This window comes from Colius striatus, chromosome Z, assembly GCF_028858725.1.
Source record: "Colius striatus isolate bColStr4 chromosome Z, bColStr4.1.hap1, whole genome shotgun sequence".
Lineage (NCBI taxonomy): Eukaryota > Metazoa > Chordata > Aves > Coliiformes > Coliidae > Colius > Colius striatus.
The window spans coordinates 48,776,320-48,794,363 of record NC_084790.1 but is presented as its reverse complement, the minus strand read 5'-3'; the positions used below and the strand labels follow the sequence as shown (position 1 = coordinate 48,794,363).

Here is an 18,044-nt window from a genome sequence, read left to right as displayed (position 1 = left end):
TACCTTCCACTGCTTTACTCTGCTGCCTCAAGCTGCCATTGTGCAGTACAATTTCAGGCATGCAGCTGCCAGGCTGCTTAACTACTTACTATTGTAAAAGAATTTCAGGTGAGATTCACTTGGACTTCTTTAGACAAAGATTCAAAGATTTAGACAAACACAGGAGATTCTGTCTGAACATAAGGAAACTTTTTTTTTTACCATAAAGGTGGTTGAGCACAGCAACAGGCTGCTCAGAGACATGGTGAAGCCTCCATCCTCAGAGATACTCAACAGACCTAGGTAATGAGGTTCAGTGACCTGCCAATGACCTTCTTGAACAGGGGCTGGACAAGATGACTTCCAGAGGTCCAAACTCAACCATTCTATGATTCAGTTATCTGTGCCAAAATGTACTTCTACCTGGGGCTGCACTAGGATAAACTCCACTGTTTAAGCTTTTAACTAACTGAAATACCTCTCCTGACACAGTAAATTCTCAAAAAGATTGGTGTTTGGTATCTGAAAGATACAGAAACAACACTGTGCTTCATTTCCCACTTTTGAAACAGATCTTATTTGTCTAAATCCTATTGAAACAGTTATCACTGTCCCATTTACCTTTGGAACAACATTTGCAAATAGATGATCCAGCAGTTTAACAGAATCTGTGCCTTTTATTTTAAACTTGCCAAAAGGTGACAGGTCAATCACACCGACTTTTTCCATAACCTGTTTGTACTCACGACCCACAGGGTCAAACCAATTTGTGCGCCGAAAACTGGGTCTGAAACAGAGCATTTACACACATAAAACACAATCTGGAAATCTTGTGCTTTTTTCACCAAAATGTAGTCTTCAGCTTCTTCAGCTTAACAATCATTCAAAAGAGAGAAACTTTTCTAATTGTAGGTAGCTTACCCAGTATTTTCCTTGGTCTAACATAGTTTAATTATTAAAATCCTTTAAAAACAGAGACAGACATAGGTTGATATTGTATCAATCATTTTGTACAATAAATTGTGAACTGTTCAAATATTACAAGAAGTAGTACTCTATCATGTAAACTTACAGCATACTTTGTTGCTGAATCATTTAGTTCAATTTAAGGTGTCAAAGGCTCTATTTCTAACAGCAAAGTGTGACTATTCCTTTATGAGTCTCATTCTGACTGGGGCTCCAATATCCACGTCAAAAACATTTATTTGCTGGATGGTCCCTGATGCAAGCAAATAACTGGGTGTGCAGGCACAGGGAAAAAAATAAAAAAAGAAAGGAGGACTGGGTTTCTTCTGAGAATTTCATGGAGAGGAATGAACTTTTCCATTAAAAAGTTATACTGTGCTGCTGATCAAATAATAAGAAAGATAACAAGAAACATACAAATTTATGATGAACAGGTTGATCTCTAGTCTCTTCCTTGAGCTGGGCCTTCCCTGATACCCAAAACATGAAAGAATTACAGGATACTTCAATGTGTGTTTTCAAATGCCTGCATTACGAGAACGAAATGGATTCTGAACTATGGGAAAAACAAGAATGGAACACCTACTTAATAGATATCTTCAGCTGAAATGAATAATAAATGGATGCTTCTCATTAATTTTAACTCAGCTGGCCCTTGCCATCACAACAATTTATAAGGGGAAATAAAAAAAAAAGGTAATCTTTCATTTACTTGTATCCAGTCTCATCTCCAGGTTTGTAGAACCAATGAGGTTGCTCCCATCCTGCATGAAAACCCATTGAACATTTTGACTTCAGCAAACTATACAGCCCACTGGTTCTCTCTGTTGGTCTCCCAGCAAATCTTTCTTCTTTAGGGTAACCAACTGGAGAGGAAAAAAAACAAAACAAAACAAAACCCATGACACACTAAGATTATCACCAAGACAGAATACACACATAGAAACAGAGAAATCTAGAGGTAGGCTTTGTTGGAACCCATTTTCAGGACATAAACGCATTTTTTAAAATACCTTCTTACCAATATTATTAAAACCATAAGATTCTCTTGCTTTGGCTGCTGTATATTCTGTGGTGGTCCACTTTCCATAGCGGTTGGGATCCAATTCTATCAGGTCAAACGGAGGTTCTCCTTCGAGGATCCAGTCACTGAGGTACTTTCCTATGCCACCAGCATGTATAATGCCATACCTTCAAAAAAGGAAAAAATCCTGCAGTGCCAAGAGGTTTTTTTCTTCTGTTTTTAAAAATCAGTACTAGCATATACCACTAATACATCTTCTAAAATATTTTAAATTTTACCCTCTGTTCCATTTGGTTTTCTCTTGTTTTTTTTTTTTTGATTTGTTCTATTTTGTCTTGTTTTCCAAGATTACATATTTACTGACAGATATTTCTACTGTCATCAGCTAACTTCCATTGCTAACATACAGCAGTTGCAGTGCTTGAGATTACAGCAAACTCTTTGTTTCTTTCAAGTTCAGAATTTAGCAATTTCTTCCAGGAAAATTAGAACTCTTTAACAATTAATACTAGAGGAAATTCTTAAACTCCAGATATGTGTTAAATATACTTTCTAGTCATAGAATATCTCTCCTTTTTCAAGCAGGTTAGTTAACAAAGCAGATTTGAAAACAAGACTGAAACATTATGTCAGCTACAGTGAGTACTTAGATTACAATTACAAAAGCAACAGCAGCTAAAGTCAGGAGACAATACTACAAAGACAGCTTTAAATAAGTTGAAATACCAGTAGTACTTTTTGTATTGTTTCACGGTAAATCAGGGAATGTAGAGGAATGGGGGATAAAACTAGATGACTTGTTTGCAGTAGTGATAGAGTTTCAGAGCTTCCTTTTCTCATCTGATTCACCTTCTCTTTTCTCCACTACAACTATGAAGAGAACTGGTTCCAGAAAGCTTATGCTAACAAAATAAATATGTAGAAACTTTTTGCTACCAGTCTGTAGCAAAAGCATGTTCTACTATTTATTGTGTTAAGGATCAGACTGTGGAAGAGATCTGTTGTTAGAAACCTACAGTAAAGGAATCACACCAGATAGCAAAAGTAGATGACTTAAAAGTTATAAAGTGATAAATATTTCCTTACTTAAACATTTTGTAAATAATTCTAACTTTCAAAATGGTTGACTTGATCTCTATAGGCAAAAGGCTGTGTGAGGTACTTGAATTGGGCAACTTGAGACAAAGGATCATTGTTTTGCTACAATATGTGTATGTTGCTATATAGGCCAAGTACATGACAAAATAGTACCATGTACTGCTGAAATACAGACACTTTAACTTTGACATTGAAATGTTTAATAATAAATAGTAATTAATACTGTTGTTAAACTATTTTATTTGAATACCTCTGTGAATCAGTTTGCCACATCTAAAACCAAAAGTGTCAGAATAGCTTTCTGTCTAGGGAAGATGTGAAAATAAATTCTTAGTTATTTATAAAATGTTCCAATGAATCTTTGAAGAAATAGTAAGTCTGTCCAAAGTCAAGTTTAGATTAGCATGCAGCAATTAAATCACAGACACTCACATTGAATAGTGAAACTAAAACAAATTTGAATTTCTGCTCATCAACTTTGCATTCTGAATTCTACGTCTTCAATTAAATAGGCAAGGATCTTATGGGGAAAAAAAAAGGTTTAATCATTTAATTCTACTGCACATGCATAAGAAGAATGAATTCAGAGTACTCAGACAACTTAGTTTTAGTACTTCTAGAATTCCTGGCTTCGTAATATCTGTAAGATTGCTTTGATAGAGTGCGGGTTTATCAGTAATTTATTTCTTTAGCTAAATAAAACAGAAATATCTAACAGTTGAGTACATGAAATAATTAGGTTGTTCAGCACAAATCTTTGGACTCTCAGCACAAGCTTCTATCACCACAGCAAATGCAGTAAGGATTAGTGCTTGTAGAATGCCACTCTGCAAGTACTACAGTAGAGTTAGTTGTTGCTGGTGTTAATTTAATCAGGCAGCTCTTAGTTATTCATGGATGTAAGATTTGTGACCACAACCATGATGCCTTCAAGAACAGCTCCAGGAGAAGTTTTAGCCAGTTTAAGTCTCCCTACATTATTCACTGCAGCAAAAATCACAGAAGAATACAGCATGACACCACATGACTGCCAGTAGCAACAGACCAAACACAATGAAGTTTTTTATCTCAAGACTGCTGACTTCATGGCAGAATAAGTCCAGGGGCAAGACAGCCAGTCAGGCCACTCTACAAGGTGGAGTTGCCACTACAGATACAACACTGCACCTGGGCTGAGTGGTCTCTGCACTCTACAGAGCTTTGCAGTACTGACTGTGTAGGACCAGTTGATTTTGGTGCTCCTAGCTGGGCCTACGTTATCAAAGGTTTTAAATTAAGCAGGGTGCCCAAATCCCTCATTACCTCAGATGATTGGAGCAGATTGTTTCAATACATGTATTGCAGTTCTATTACACAAGAGTGAAACACATGCAGTGCAGGGATAGGATATTTCAAGCAGCTGTAAAGAGCAGTACAGTTTAGGCATCTCAGTCATCATATAAGCATTTAAAGAAAATTTCCTAGAACGTAAACTACCCTCTCTGTTTTCCTTCTCTCCTTCTAATCCCTGCCAGATCTATCTTTTCCATCATCCCTGTCATGTTCTTGTGTTCTTACTTCTTAATGAGTCCTTGCTTCTCTCTGATTTTTGACTCATTCCATTCCTTCTTCCTGTGTAAGTCCCTGCACAATTTGATCCCTTTTCTAGAGTCTTTATCTAGAGTTTAGCCATTTTTCTATGTCATTTCTGTAGGAAAACTCCTGGTCAGTCTCTGTCTGTGGAATACTACTGTAGATAGAATGCAGGAATCTTAGTGCAAGATATAGTGAATAAAATTTTGAATAAAATTCTACACTACTTGCTAATATTTTCAATGCTGTAAGTAACTGAAAATGGGAAGCATGGAGCAACCTTAATAATAAGCCGGGCTACAAGCTCTGCTAACCATACTTATTGACTTCTTTGCACATTAAAATGCCCAGTAAGCTGCTAATATTAGATAATAAAAGTCCTCTAAACTAACAGCACTAAGTCCTCTGTCACAATGTCCCTGCTAGTTGACTATGAGATAAGGATTTCTTAAGGCACACAAAAAATTACATCACTGATAGAAACACTGCCATGACCCAGAAGCATAGAACAGAGAGTCAAAAGTCCCTGAAAAGCGGACAAAATGATCCATGTCAGCAATATAATTGTGATCTGTGTCTAACTATTTAGAGATTAATCAAACTCCTGAAATAAATTGTTTAAAGAAACAAATATGTAACAGCAGTCCTTGGTTTTGCCTATATCAAACTTTTATTCTGCTCTTATTGACACCAATGAAGGAAAACAGGCTCCAAAGCCTGGCAGCAGGATAATGAACTCTTTTTGGTGAACAAGGACTAAGCAAACTACTTTTGTAACTATGTTTTGCAAATGTTACTAAAAGATAACATTTAAAAAAAAAAAAATCCAAGCAGCAAAGGTGAATACCTTTCACAATGGGTCATTGCAAAATTACCAAACCTTTTTATTTTGAGGGCCTCAGAAAGCACATTAGTGATACTGCCTTATCATAGAATCTGAGGGTTTGTTTGGTTTGGATTGAAGGAAAACTGGAAAAAAGCTGAACTGGATTTTGAACAGAAAATTAGGCAATTGGAAAAACAAGGCAACAGAATGTGTTCTATAATATGTGCCTGGAACCATATTCAGTTCATTCTATCTTATCTTGATACAACAGTCAAACTAAGGCAATTCAAGAGAAGTCAGTAAGAGTTCTACCACTGACTTCAATGCTGATAGAGTACATAAGATGTAAACCAAAATCAAAGAAAATATCACAATAGACAGGAGAATGATACCAGTAAAACACTCATTCCTGTTGTCACATTCCTCTCTTAAATTGCTTTTCTCAAGCAGCCAGCAACAGAATTTTTCAACTCAACCTCCACAGTCAGGACCATTACTGTGTATGTCTCCCTCAGGCAGTCATCCACCCAGTACATCAGCAATGCCTTCTGCTTACTATGTCACTCTTCACCCAGAAGTTAATAACTTCATATTAAAAGTTCTCCCCATGGCACTCATTCTTGCCCAACTTTGGTGACATGAGTTTTTGCATACACCAAACAACTATTGAGCACAATATCATTCAAAACAATACATCAAATGGGCTGAAAAACGTATCGTAAATCCCAGCACTTTTACAATTTCAATCTGCTGCACAGACAGTACCAAGAGCCACCCATTTCTTGCTTATTCACAAAGTGTCACAGATATTGGCCTCCAGAACAAAAGCAGTAAACAAATTGAAAAAATAGTGACAGTTATGAAGGAGAGAGAAGGGTGAGCTTCTATTATGTTAGTCATGGTAATTAAGGCTACTTCCAGTTACAGTTTACATAAAATATATGCATAACAACTCCCATAAAAATGTTCAAAGCTTGAACTGATTGTCACTTTAAAGATATGGCAGACAAAAGTTGTCAAGAGAAATTTACTCACCCGAAACCAATAGCTACCCAGTAATTTCTGACACCCTGATGTGGTCCCACCATAGGAAGAATGTCTGGAGAATAGGTGATTGGACCCGCAATTGTGTTTATGATGTCTGCTTTTTTCAGAACAGGCACCATTTCCATAGCAGTCTCAATATACTCCATTATTCTGTCTAAATCAGACTCAAAAAGTTCTTTTCCAAAACCTGCACAAATATTTGACTCTTATTATACACTTAATTAAACTGTAAATACTTACTTTTTAAATACAGTTATGCAATCTACAAATATAAAAGTCATATGGAATTCATCAGTGACTATATTCAGGCCTTTGGCATTCTACACAAGAAAAATGGTGTGCATAAATCCCTAGTTACCTGCAGAATCACATTTATTGTCACTACAGTATACTGTCCTTTATAGATATTTGTTTAACCCTAAGGTCATGGAAATTCAACAATGAAGTGGAAAGGAAGTGCAAAAATACAGAGGCTTCCTTCTATGATAAGACGACCCACTTAATTTTCTCAATATGCTAACAATTTGGAGAGAGGAAAAAACATATTGTCTGTGTCAGCTTATGACTTCCATGGTGTTTACTGCATTCCTGGATATATTTCACCATTCAGTGTGGGATCTAAGCATTATTGAACAGCACTCTGTAGAGGTACTTGATACTACCGGAGACAGTAGAGACAGTAAGATCAGGAAGCTGTGACAGTCCAATCCAAAGCCTGACGAGGCTGATTATTCTTCCAGAGTAAATGTGTGGGCTTTTGTAAAACAGCAACACTATTTGTTGTCTGTCTAGAAGTGAATGGAATGCTGGAGACCACATATAACACAGTAATTTTTTTTTTTTTTTTTTTTTTTAGTAAGCAGCAGTATGACATGTTTGGGGGGGTTTTTTTGCACAAAAAATATGTATAAATCTACAGCTATTTTGTACTTCTATCTGAGGGCAGAATTTTGCCTAAGATATTTCATTGCTATACTTGTGTTCTTAATTGACAACCACATTATCTCAGGGAAACCAAAAATGCAAAGTCTCTACCAGTACACTAGAGAGAACTGTAGCTTAGAAAAATCCCTATTCAGTTGCAAAAGGCTATGTAACAGAGATTTCGTGACTACATCTAATCACAACACATGAGCACTTGTTCAGAGAGTAGGGTAAGACTATGTTGTAGATGTGTATTTTGTGCCATTTCAGATAGGCTTTTTTATGTTACATTTTTATTTCCATTCCATTTTATCATTGGAGTTGCAACTATTCTTTGGAAAATGTATCACAAGTATTTTCAACTTTCTGTCAATTTTCTGGCAGCATGACAGGCTGGGGTTTATACATATTGAAATGTGTGTGAGTGCTTATCAAGTTTAAAGATTTAATGTTCTTAATTACCTGGTGGGACTCCATCTGTTACCCATGAGTCCTGCAGCTTCATCTTCTCCTGGCTTTCATATGGACCAAATAAAAGACCATCCCTTTCTTGCCTTAGATAATATGATCCTTCTAAGTCACGAATCACAGGCAATTCTGTTTTTAGTGCCTTGACTTCAGGGATAGTTGATGTCACAACATATTGATGATGAACAGGTATGACAGGGTGCTGCAGGCCAATCATCTTGCCTACATCACGAGCCCAGAAGCCTAGAGAAGACAAAAACCAAAACTGAAATATTCAAACACCAGTTTCAGTGAAAGGAAAATAATAGAAACACATTTGCAGGAAGCACTGCACTTGGTGGAATATGACAAAGACATTTTTTTCCACACTTTTAATTTTCAAATTATTTTTCATATTATTCAACATAATCTTCCCTCCACTAATTCTTGCCCCTTTTCCTGAATATACTACCATATATTATTATTGTATACACATACAGAAAATATAATTGGCGGAATATAAATTAGGCTTCCAAAAGTTCAGAAGATAATTTAATTAACAGTCCCACAAAAGCCATGGTTTATTTCAGTAAAGTAGGTCTGTAATGCAGTCTTAGAAAAGTCAGAGACATTTAAAAATCTGAATAAATTAGCTGAAACCAGGGTTGTTAACCTAATCTCTTACTACCAACCAAATGAGCCAGTATGCTCTTCCAATACAGGAGTCAAATCCTAACATCACAAAAGAGCAAAGTAAAACTTTCAGCCGGTAAATCTCAAGAATTTCACTTTCTCTCCTCTTTCACGTGCATCATGAGACTCTTATTGTCTCTCAAAGAGCAATTTATTCTTTATGATATTCATGTTATAACACATTCCTGTGTGACCTGGTCTAGATGGACCTGCTTTGGCAGGGGATTGGACTAGACGACCTTTAAAGGTCTCTTCCAATCCCAACCATTCTGTGATTCTATGATTTGTATTGGTGAGTAGCCACTGTGTTCTCACATAGTTGCCCAATTTAATGTTCTGATACAGACTGTGACCAGAAAATGCAAGTAACAACTTCCCTGCTCCCAAAGCCTGCTCAGGGTCCTTCATGTATACTGTTAGGCATAAGTTGAAGGAGACTTGATTTTTCTCTGTTAAGGTTAAGCTGGTAGGACACATTCACTTTGTGAGGTATTTGTGTCAAAGTCAAGAAGTGGAAGACATGTATCTGTTAAACTTGTTAGCTTGCACTCTGCATCACGGCTCGTATCTGCTGTGTGAGGCTGGAACATAGAGATCTAGGAGTCCGACAGATAGAGTTGACTGAGATGTCACTTGCTTTAAGAAGCTTGGAATATCCCTCAGCTTCATTCTCCTGAGTCTTTCAATCACGGACTTGAGGTCTCAGAAGTGGGAATGAAGGGAGAAAACCAAGAGTCTCAGAAGAGTATAGGAGTGATGATTGGTCAGAGGCAAAAAGGAGGATGACAAAGAAGTGGTAGGACCTTTCAAATAAAATGCTAGGGGCTGTATGGCACCTAGGAAAAGAAGGCAGATCAGTGTGGTTCCTGTGTGACGAGCTAACTTCAAACTGTTTATGAAAAAACATCTCCAGCAAGATTTGCTACAAAAAACTGCTGCCCCTTCTCCTGGGATTTATGCTCATGCTGCCCAGATTGACATATAACTCTTCTTCCTTTTTGTTGCTTACTTGTCTTACTCAAATGTTCCTACTTCTCTCTTCAATTCCATACTCTGCAAGATGTGGTCAAAATTTAGCTCTCAGAGCCCTGAGGGAACGAACAGGCATTAATGACCTTGAACAGTGTCATATGGGGCTTCCACCCACAGTCCTGCTCACGAGCCCAGGAGCACCATTTCAGGTCACCTCAGGGTCTTCAGAACCTGTCTGAGCTGGATTGATGGTAGGTGCGCCTGTTTACAGCTCTGTCACAACCAGGCCTGTGCCTGGCCATGGACCTCATTGATCCAGGCTCTGGTCCATGGACTACTTCCCACCTTGACGTCAGCCCAACCTCATCTCTGTGGTCCTGTCTGTTGATCTGACCCTAGTTACCACCACCAGACATGTTCAGTACTTGTGGATCAACTTCCTGGCTTGGTCTCAGCTTGGCTACATCACTAAGGATCTGCCCGTGCCTCAGTCCCACGAGTCTGTCTGTCTATCTGGACTGTGGGCTGACCCCAGCTGCTGGTCCTGAGCCTGCCCTGCAGGACAGAGCCCTTGCTGGCTCGGTCTCTGCCGTGCCAGCCTTGTTGCCACTCTTGCCTCCCTGTCCTGCGGTGAGCAGCCAGCCCACACTGCTTGCTGGCACTAACTTAGGAACACATCCTCTTATCTTCAAGCGTGGTCTAAAGCCAGGGCAATTAGGAAAGTTGAGTTGGACTGTGCTGGCCTCGTGCCATTGCGCTGCACCAGCAGGGCTGTCAATCTCTTATTTAATATTATAAACCAGCCTCAGGATCTAATACCCACAGTTCTAAAAAATGCAAAATTTCCAAGGAAGATGTCTTCTATGATGACTCAACTTGACAACTGCTAACAGGGCAACTATAGCAAGGGAGCAGGAAATGCAGGATAATGATAGAGACATCTGTTCCTTTAAAAGCTTGTGCCCAGTAAATACTAGAAACCAATATCTGCAGTTCTGGATTTACCACGCCTAAGGCTTTTGCTTCTTAATGGCATCTTCAACACTTGGAGAAGGACGACTGTCAGAATCCATGTTAAGTTATTTAAATTGGCTTAGGGAAGGTCATGCCATAGTCATATAGGGAGTGATCCAAAATGTCCTCTAAGGCTATAGAAACCTGACTTATGCTCCCTTATACAAAAAAAAAGAACTCTAATGACACCCAAAACAAACAAACAAAGCTAATAAAGTTGAATTTCTAGTACATCAGCATAGATTTCCTCCATCACACATGACAAACACAAATGTGGACTCAAGTGCAAGCTAACAATCTTTAGGCAACTTTGTTTGATTTGTGCATTTCCATGCCACCTAAAAAGAAAACAGTTATAAGGTCAGCTAACAATCCACAGAGGAGAAAGAATGATGAAGTAGCAGAAAATTCAATTGCTAGCATCACACACTATTTTTCTGCCAAAATAGCTTGGACTTAGAGATATATGGAAAAGATACAATGCTCTGAGAAAGTGCTTCTAATAAATTCACTGCTTTGCTTACTCACTAAAACACAATCAATTGGAAAATATAGAGAGTAAGCATATTAAAGCTCCTCAAAGAAAATAAAAATAGTAGACTTAATTTTATGTCTTTGAAACCTGTTTATTTCAAAATAATATTAAATTTCTTACCATTAAGTTTGCAGAAGTACATTACAAACACATCTGATTTTAAATTACTTTTGAATTAAAGGCAAATAGGTTTGCTCAAAATCAACATGATACCAAAGTTAAAAATAAAATATTGTACTTCTAAAAAAAAATCACATTTCTGATAAATGCATATTTAATTGCTTAGGACAACAACAGCTGACATTTACTAATGAAAAATACTACCATTTCTTTGTTTAAAGTTTTTGAACCGTATGCAAAAGCTATTACAAACTCAAAAATGGTAAAAGGAAGAATATGTATTTTGAAACAAAATTCTAATTGGAAGCAGATGGAAAGTCCCATCACATATAGTAAAGAATAAATTATATCTCTAGGACATTTGTGAAGATTATATTGGAGAGATTGCAAACTTCTGATCCTGAAATATCTAGTGGTGGTATTATTTGGTATATCTGCTGAACTATGCAATTGGACTACCTCTTGTTTTCAAAAAAGAAAAACTTCCATCACTATATACATATAAATGACTGTATATACAGTGTGTACATGTCTGCAAATGTGTGTTTGTATACACACACACACATTCTGTGTGTATTAACTAAATTCACTACTTCTGCAGATCTTAATCAAACGTTCCATTATGAACAGGCTTCAAATCATTTCAGCAGGCTCAGCACCAGTTAGTTCACATCAGGGATTATTTATTAGGCATCTCCTTTCTTCCAAAATGGAAATCTCACGTAAGGAACAGTTAAATATTGGTTGAAACTAGTTCGTTCTGGTTCCACAACAGATGTCGGTTGGAGGATGAGTGGAGAGAGAGAATGTAGTGAGCCTTCTGTTACATTTTTCTCTGCTCATACTGCAACATGAGCCTAAAATACGATCTCTGAACTATACCAGTCATGATCTGTAGTGGAATGAGGCATGGCTGAGAAAAAGAATGTTAGCTGAGAGAACATTTATAAGAGATGTGTGTTATGCAGTATCAATTTCACATCCTTAGCCAGAATGTTAAGCAGTATGTGCTTCAAATGTTCATTTCAGCTAAATAATCTACCACAGAAGAGAATTAACTATTGATAGTTTAATAGTTTATTAAATAATTTCAAATACTTAGGAAAATTTCACAAGAGTGTATCCTAATTTTTGCAAACAAATTTTGAAAAACATTTACTAGAAAACTTTGCCTAAAATCAAATTGATACAAAAGCCGAATAAAGATAACCACACTACAAAAAAGGAAATTACTACATCTGTGATACTTCATCCGTCTGATGCAGAGCCGATAGTTAAGAATAATGAATGCTTAAATATTTGTGGCCTGAATAAGCAGTCTGACTGCCAAATAAGCTGCCTTTCCATTACATGATCTTGGATCAATACATCCATACATTGTAACACATGACATAATGAATCTATTAGTAAGTGAGTCTGTGATTTTGTAACTGAATGCTGTCCCGTGAAAGCCATGAACAGACAGTTCAAAGGCAATCAAATACTGATGCTTTATAGTTAGCCATGTTCACTTGTCCATCTGAGCAAAAGAGAAAGTCCTCTTAAACAATCACAGCTTCCTACGGAAGTGTGATTATTCACTGAGATGGGATGTTTGAACACCTTAAAAAAATGCAGATATGATTAAGTTTGAGACCCAGTCTGCAAAAATTTCATCCAAATAGTAAATATTTGGAATGTTTTCAAACAATTGAAAACAGAAAGTCTTCCACTAGGAAGGAGAAGGCACTCCTCAATGTTGGAGGTACCAACAGTTTCACTAAAAATATGTTTTGCTGTAACTTGTATAATTTAGATTGAAAACAGGTTTTTAGACCTATCAGCTTGTTTAAGAAAATAAACATAAATACGAGGTACTCTTGCCCAGAAGTTCTTTGAAGCAGAAACGTCACTTTGGCTTCCTTAACAAAATAAAGAATAAAAATGCATAGGTAAATAGAAGCTCCTTTGAGTTAGGAAATTTTTATTACATGAAAAAAATATATTGTGAATCCAAGTCATGTTTGAAATGCTACTCAAAGGCCAACAAAAATCTTCAGTTTCAAGGATATGTGGATAGAGTTAAATCTTAGAGAAAGACAATACTGAAATAGGCAGGGTTGTCTTATTTGCTGCAAATTCTCAGTCTCTTTGAAAAACCAGTGAAGACATTTCTAATTCATTTGTACATCCCATCTCCCTTCCTAAGTATCTTTAATAAGATTTTAGAGGACATTATGCATAGAGAGTAGCTTCTCTTCTGCACAACTTATTATAGATCAGTTAAAGTTTCTTCTGCTACTAAAATTTAAGAAGACACTCTGACTAGTAACTGCTGGAGGCAAATCAGAAAAAAAAGCATTTTTAATGCCTAGTCAGGGGTAATTAGCATAAGAGCTAAATGTTCACAATACTGTAAAGCAGTACTTGCCAAGTACATTCTACCACAAGCCAAGTGAATGATCAAACCATCTATTACTTATTCTTATAATCCACTAAATTCAACACAGGGGTTCCATGTCAGTAGTTTGTAAGTTTGAAGCATATACAAAGCTTATGTTGAACCCTACCTGCTGTATTCACAACTCTTTTTGCTCGGATTACTCCAGATGGAGTTTCAACTTCCCATGTCCCATCTGATCGGGAGTTCAGGTTAGTCACTTGGACGGGGTAATTTAACTGAGCACCATATTTTCTGGCTCCTGCAGCCAAGGCCATAGTGAGAGAATAGGGGTCAATATGACCATCTCCAGGGTTATACAGGCCAGCCAAAACCTAAATGGAAATAAAATCCCCCCAAATCAAATAAATTAAAATTTATCCAAATTAACTATTCTTTTTTTAAATACTTTGGTTTTTTAATTCAGTAAACCTCAGAGAGTCAAATCAAAACAAATTTTCAAAACATGTAACATCAGGGATACAGCTATCCAACTTAACAATAGTATAACGAAATAAAATCGCTCCACTCTGCCTTGCAATCAAAGGTTGCAATGCTTTAACATTATATTTTATATATTATAACTAATAAACTAATAACTAATTTATATATTATAACTAATAATTATAACTTGCCCATGGGCACACAGTATGCAGTAAAATGCATGTGAGATTGATTTTAGTCTATAATGCTGGAGTTTTTTTACTGAAAAACAGTAATTTCTTGTACAGTTTATAAAGGAAATAGACCTTATGTCTACATATCTGATAGACTAATATTTAGTTGCAATGGAAGTTACTTCCCATAAAATTAGTTTCTTTACCTTATCCATGTTCAACAAGGGAAATAGCTCTTGTACTTTCTCAGGTGTTATTAGGTACTGCTCTGTTGGGTGCCAACCAGTGCGAGTCATTTGGTATTTGAATTCATCCACTCTAGTAGGAGTTGAAGCAATTCTGATGCTGCCAGGCTGATGAAACCCCACAGCCTAAAACAAAGAACAAAAGTGAATTACTGAAAGAACTTCTACTTACCTTCATAAATGTGTGTTCCTGTGCTCTGCATAGTTTTCCACTGAGATGCTGCAGAATAAATTTAACTAAGAAACTCCATTGACACAGTAAGTAACCGCCTACCTATTTTTGTCTGTTTAATACAACAGAAATCCTTATATAGCTGAACACTGAATGCTTACTTCCTGGTATACACTATTTTCTTCAAATTTTCCATGTTACCTCACAGGACATTAATATGGCCAAATAAGTCTTTTAGTGGAACTCACAAAAATAATCTGCCATGGTATCTTATCTAGCTGAGCATTAGAAAGAGGAAAAAACCATTTTATTACAATTATCAAGTTTTTAGACTAGTACAGTGAGGATAACTCAATTTCTGCTGCTGTCTGAAGAAAGCATGAGGTTGGTAAATGAAACCTATACAGCTGAATGATGACAGACCCATTCCTTAAGTCACTAAAAAACACCCCTGAAAGAGATGCAGCAATTCTCTCAAGTAGAGACAGCATCATATCACATGAACTTTTAAGTGGACATATTTAAAGTAGGAATGCATCATAATCAATCCATTCATTCCAGATCCTTGATGTTATTTTAACTCCTATACCAAGCTAAATTTGCAGACTCTTAGTCCGCTGAGCTTCTGATGGGTTTTCTTAAACTTCAGAGGGATCTGGGAAACCATCTAAAATATCCAGTGACTAAGTACCAGAGTATATTGAATGACTGAAGAATATATTTCAATAAAATGGAAACCTTATGATAGTCATGAACATACACATACAAAACTTGTCAACTCCAAAGATTTTTGTAGGACTTAGTAAGGTTAGTATTGATCTGAATTAATATTGTAAAGGTTGAGAGATTACCTGTCCCGTCTCTTCTTCCAACTTTTCATAGAGCCTGATGCTGTAAAAATGAATTTTCTTCAAGTTTATTCCAGGATGAAAATAAGTAGTTAAACCAGCCTTAAAGAAGAAAAAGGAACAACATAGATATATTAGAAATGCAGTATTTTCTTTCCCTTCCTCCAACTGTCACTCAGAAAGGAACTGGCAAGATGCTATAAAGAAAAGCGACACATGGATAAAGACAACTGCTACCAAAAAAAAAAACCAACTTTCCCTACTTATAGCATTCTTATTCTCCGCACACGTGCTTTTCAAACTATCTTTTCCCACTGAGTTTGTCAGCCCATGATACTATTGCAGTTGTTTTCTCCTACAGTTTCCTTTCTTCCTTAAATTATTCTGTTGTCTGCTTTGAATGAAAGACATGAACAACTCCATTCCTGACCAATCAGATCAACTAATTAACTCTAAATGTCCTGTAGCAGTATCTTTCCCTTCTTGAAAATGGAGATGGGTGAGAAACCAAAACTTCACAAAGGCTAGATCTGAACAAGAGTTATTAGTTTAATGGGGCATGAACAGCAGAGCCATGGACATCAATATTCTGCTCTCACCAGTTGTCTCATGAAAGTTAAAGTGCAACTGCTGCATTTCAGAAGCAGCTTAAGAAATTTCAGTATGCATTTTGCACATCATTTTAGCAGATCTGACTTTAGAAGTTGTCAAGCCCTTCTGGGTTCATGCAAAGGTAAAAGGGTACATGCTAAGGTAAAATCAAGAAGTTAATACAGACTCTTCTGTATTTAAGGAAACTGTTCACTTGTCTACAATAGAGACAGCTGCATCAATCTAATGATATTCATAACTGCAGACATTTTGCATGTAGAAAAGCAGAATTGAAAAGTTACCAAAGTGAAAAATATGTCTTCATATCTTCTGAACCTGACATCTCACTAAAACTTTTTCCAAGCAAGACAGCAGAAATGCAAAATTACCATTGTTTTTGAAGATAAGTAACTACATTAATTTAAATATTATTTATATATATATATATATATATATAAGAATTGTATTTTTATGGATATTTCACCAACCAAAATAGAGCTTATTAATAAATTTAGGTTGTTTGAACTATGGGAGCTAGATACCAAAGTCCACTTTGAATTCACTGCCATTCTGAGAGAAATATAGCTCAAAACATAGAAATTAAATGTAGCACATATATACACACACACATATATGCATATATTGTCTAGTCTTAATTTTAGCTTTTCAGCTCTATTCTGTCCTGTACATTTTAAGACTTTATTTTTTAAAGCTAGAATTGTTAAAAGCTAGAACTGTTCAAATGCAAAAAGGAAAAACAAAACTTAGTAGTCCCTAAAGATAAATTTTAATTAAAACCAATTTAATTACGCTAAGAAGCCATTAAATGTCAAACTTCTCTATAACTAGTATCAACCTATATTGCACATATTAGACTACATCCTCATTTTTTTAAACCAAGGCCCTTTCCGATCTATCCTTCTTGGTGCAGCTTCACATTTAAGACCAGATCTTCTCCTTCAGAAACAATTAGCTTCAAATTGCTCTTAGTAAATGGCTTACATTCAGATAGCATTTTCATCAAAAAACCATAAATCACACTCATTGCTTGAGATGACACATACTTAGTACCTTGGGAGCATGACTATAATAACTGTTTGGCACTACTAGTTGTACGTCTTTACACTAGTCACTGTGTTAAAAGTTTTTCCTACTCTTTAATGAGGATTTTATCTTTCTGATATTTTACAGTTTACAAATAATATCATTGTGTATTACATGACTGAAATGACAAAATAAACCAATAGGGAAAAGTACAAAATTAATCCTTTACCAGTATTAGATTTTTCAGTTGTGACTGATAAATTAATTCCTAGTTTGGTTTTAGTTTCATAAATTTGTTTCTGTTTGGCATTGTCCAAATCTGGATTTAAAAAGTGATCACACAAATCCATAGAAGGGAGAAAAATCTACTGAAGGCTACATGAAGCACAAAACAGGATTGCTGGATTCAGAAAGTTCATGGGCTAAATTAATTAGCCTGGAAAAAAAATACCTGTCTTTTTCTTATTATTATGTCCGATCACCACTACATAGCATATCACTGGAGACTAGATATTTGACTAAACATAGATTTGATCTCATCTGCTACATATCCTTTTATGTTATTATGAATACGTTTATTTTAATCACCTCAGACTAACAGCGAGGCTGTTTCATTGCAGAACCTGTAATTAAAAACGGTTTCTTAAAAAATAAGCCCTAAGGGTCTTTTTCTATGTATAGAGAATAAAGAAATAAGTTAGGCATTGAAACATTTATTTAATCAGGTACAATAACCTGTGAGTAATTAATTCACTTATACCTGCAAATTTTGTCATGATATTATTTTTACCATTCTCTTTTATTTATATAAACATTTTATTCTGTTATTTTTCCAAATGTAGTCTCATATTTTCCAGATGTAGATAAGCTCCATTTTAGTGGTCACTGTTG

General features: G+C 36.1%; 1 protein-coding gene across 1 annotated transcript in view; it reads right to left on the bottom strand.

Annotated features, from left to right (window-relative positions):
* Window positions 1–18,044, bottom strand: part of DMGDH (dimethylglycine dehydrogenase) — a 43,425-nt gene that overhangs the window by 18,242 nt on the left and 7,139 nt on the right. The window contains exons 3-10 of the mRNA XM_062017726.1: window positions 15,522–15,620; window positions 14,460–14,624; window positions 13,767–13,971; window positions 7,899–8,147; window positions 6,501–6,699; window positions 1,967–2,136; window positions 1,658–1,811; window positions 601–766 (exon numbers count right to left, since the gene is read on the bottom strand). Coding sequence (XP_061873710.1) covers window positions 601–766; window positions 1,658–1,811; window positions 1,967–2,136; window positions 6,501–6,699; window positions 7,899–8,147; window positions 13,767–13,971; window positions 14,460–14,624; window positions 15,522–15,620 — 1,407 coding nt within the window. The remainder of the gene's footprint in view (window positions 1–600; window positions 767–1,657; window positions 1,812–1,966; window positions 2,137–6,500; window positions 6,700–7,898; window positions 8,148–13,766; window positions 13,972–14,459; window positions 14,625–15,521; window positions 15,621–18,044) is intronic.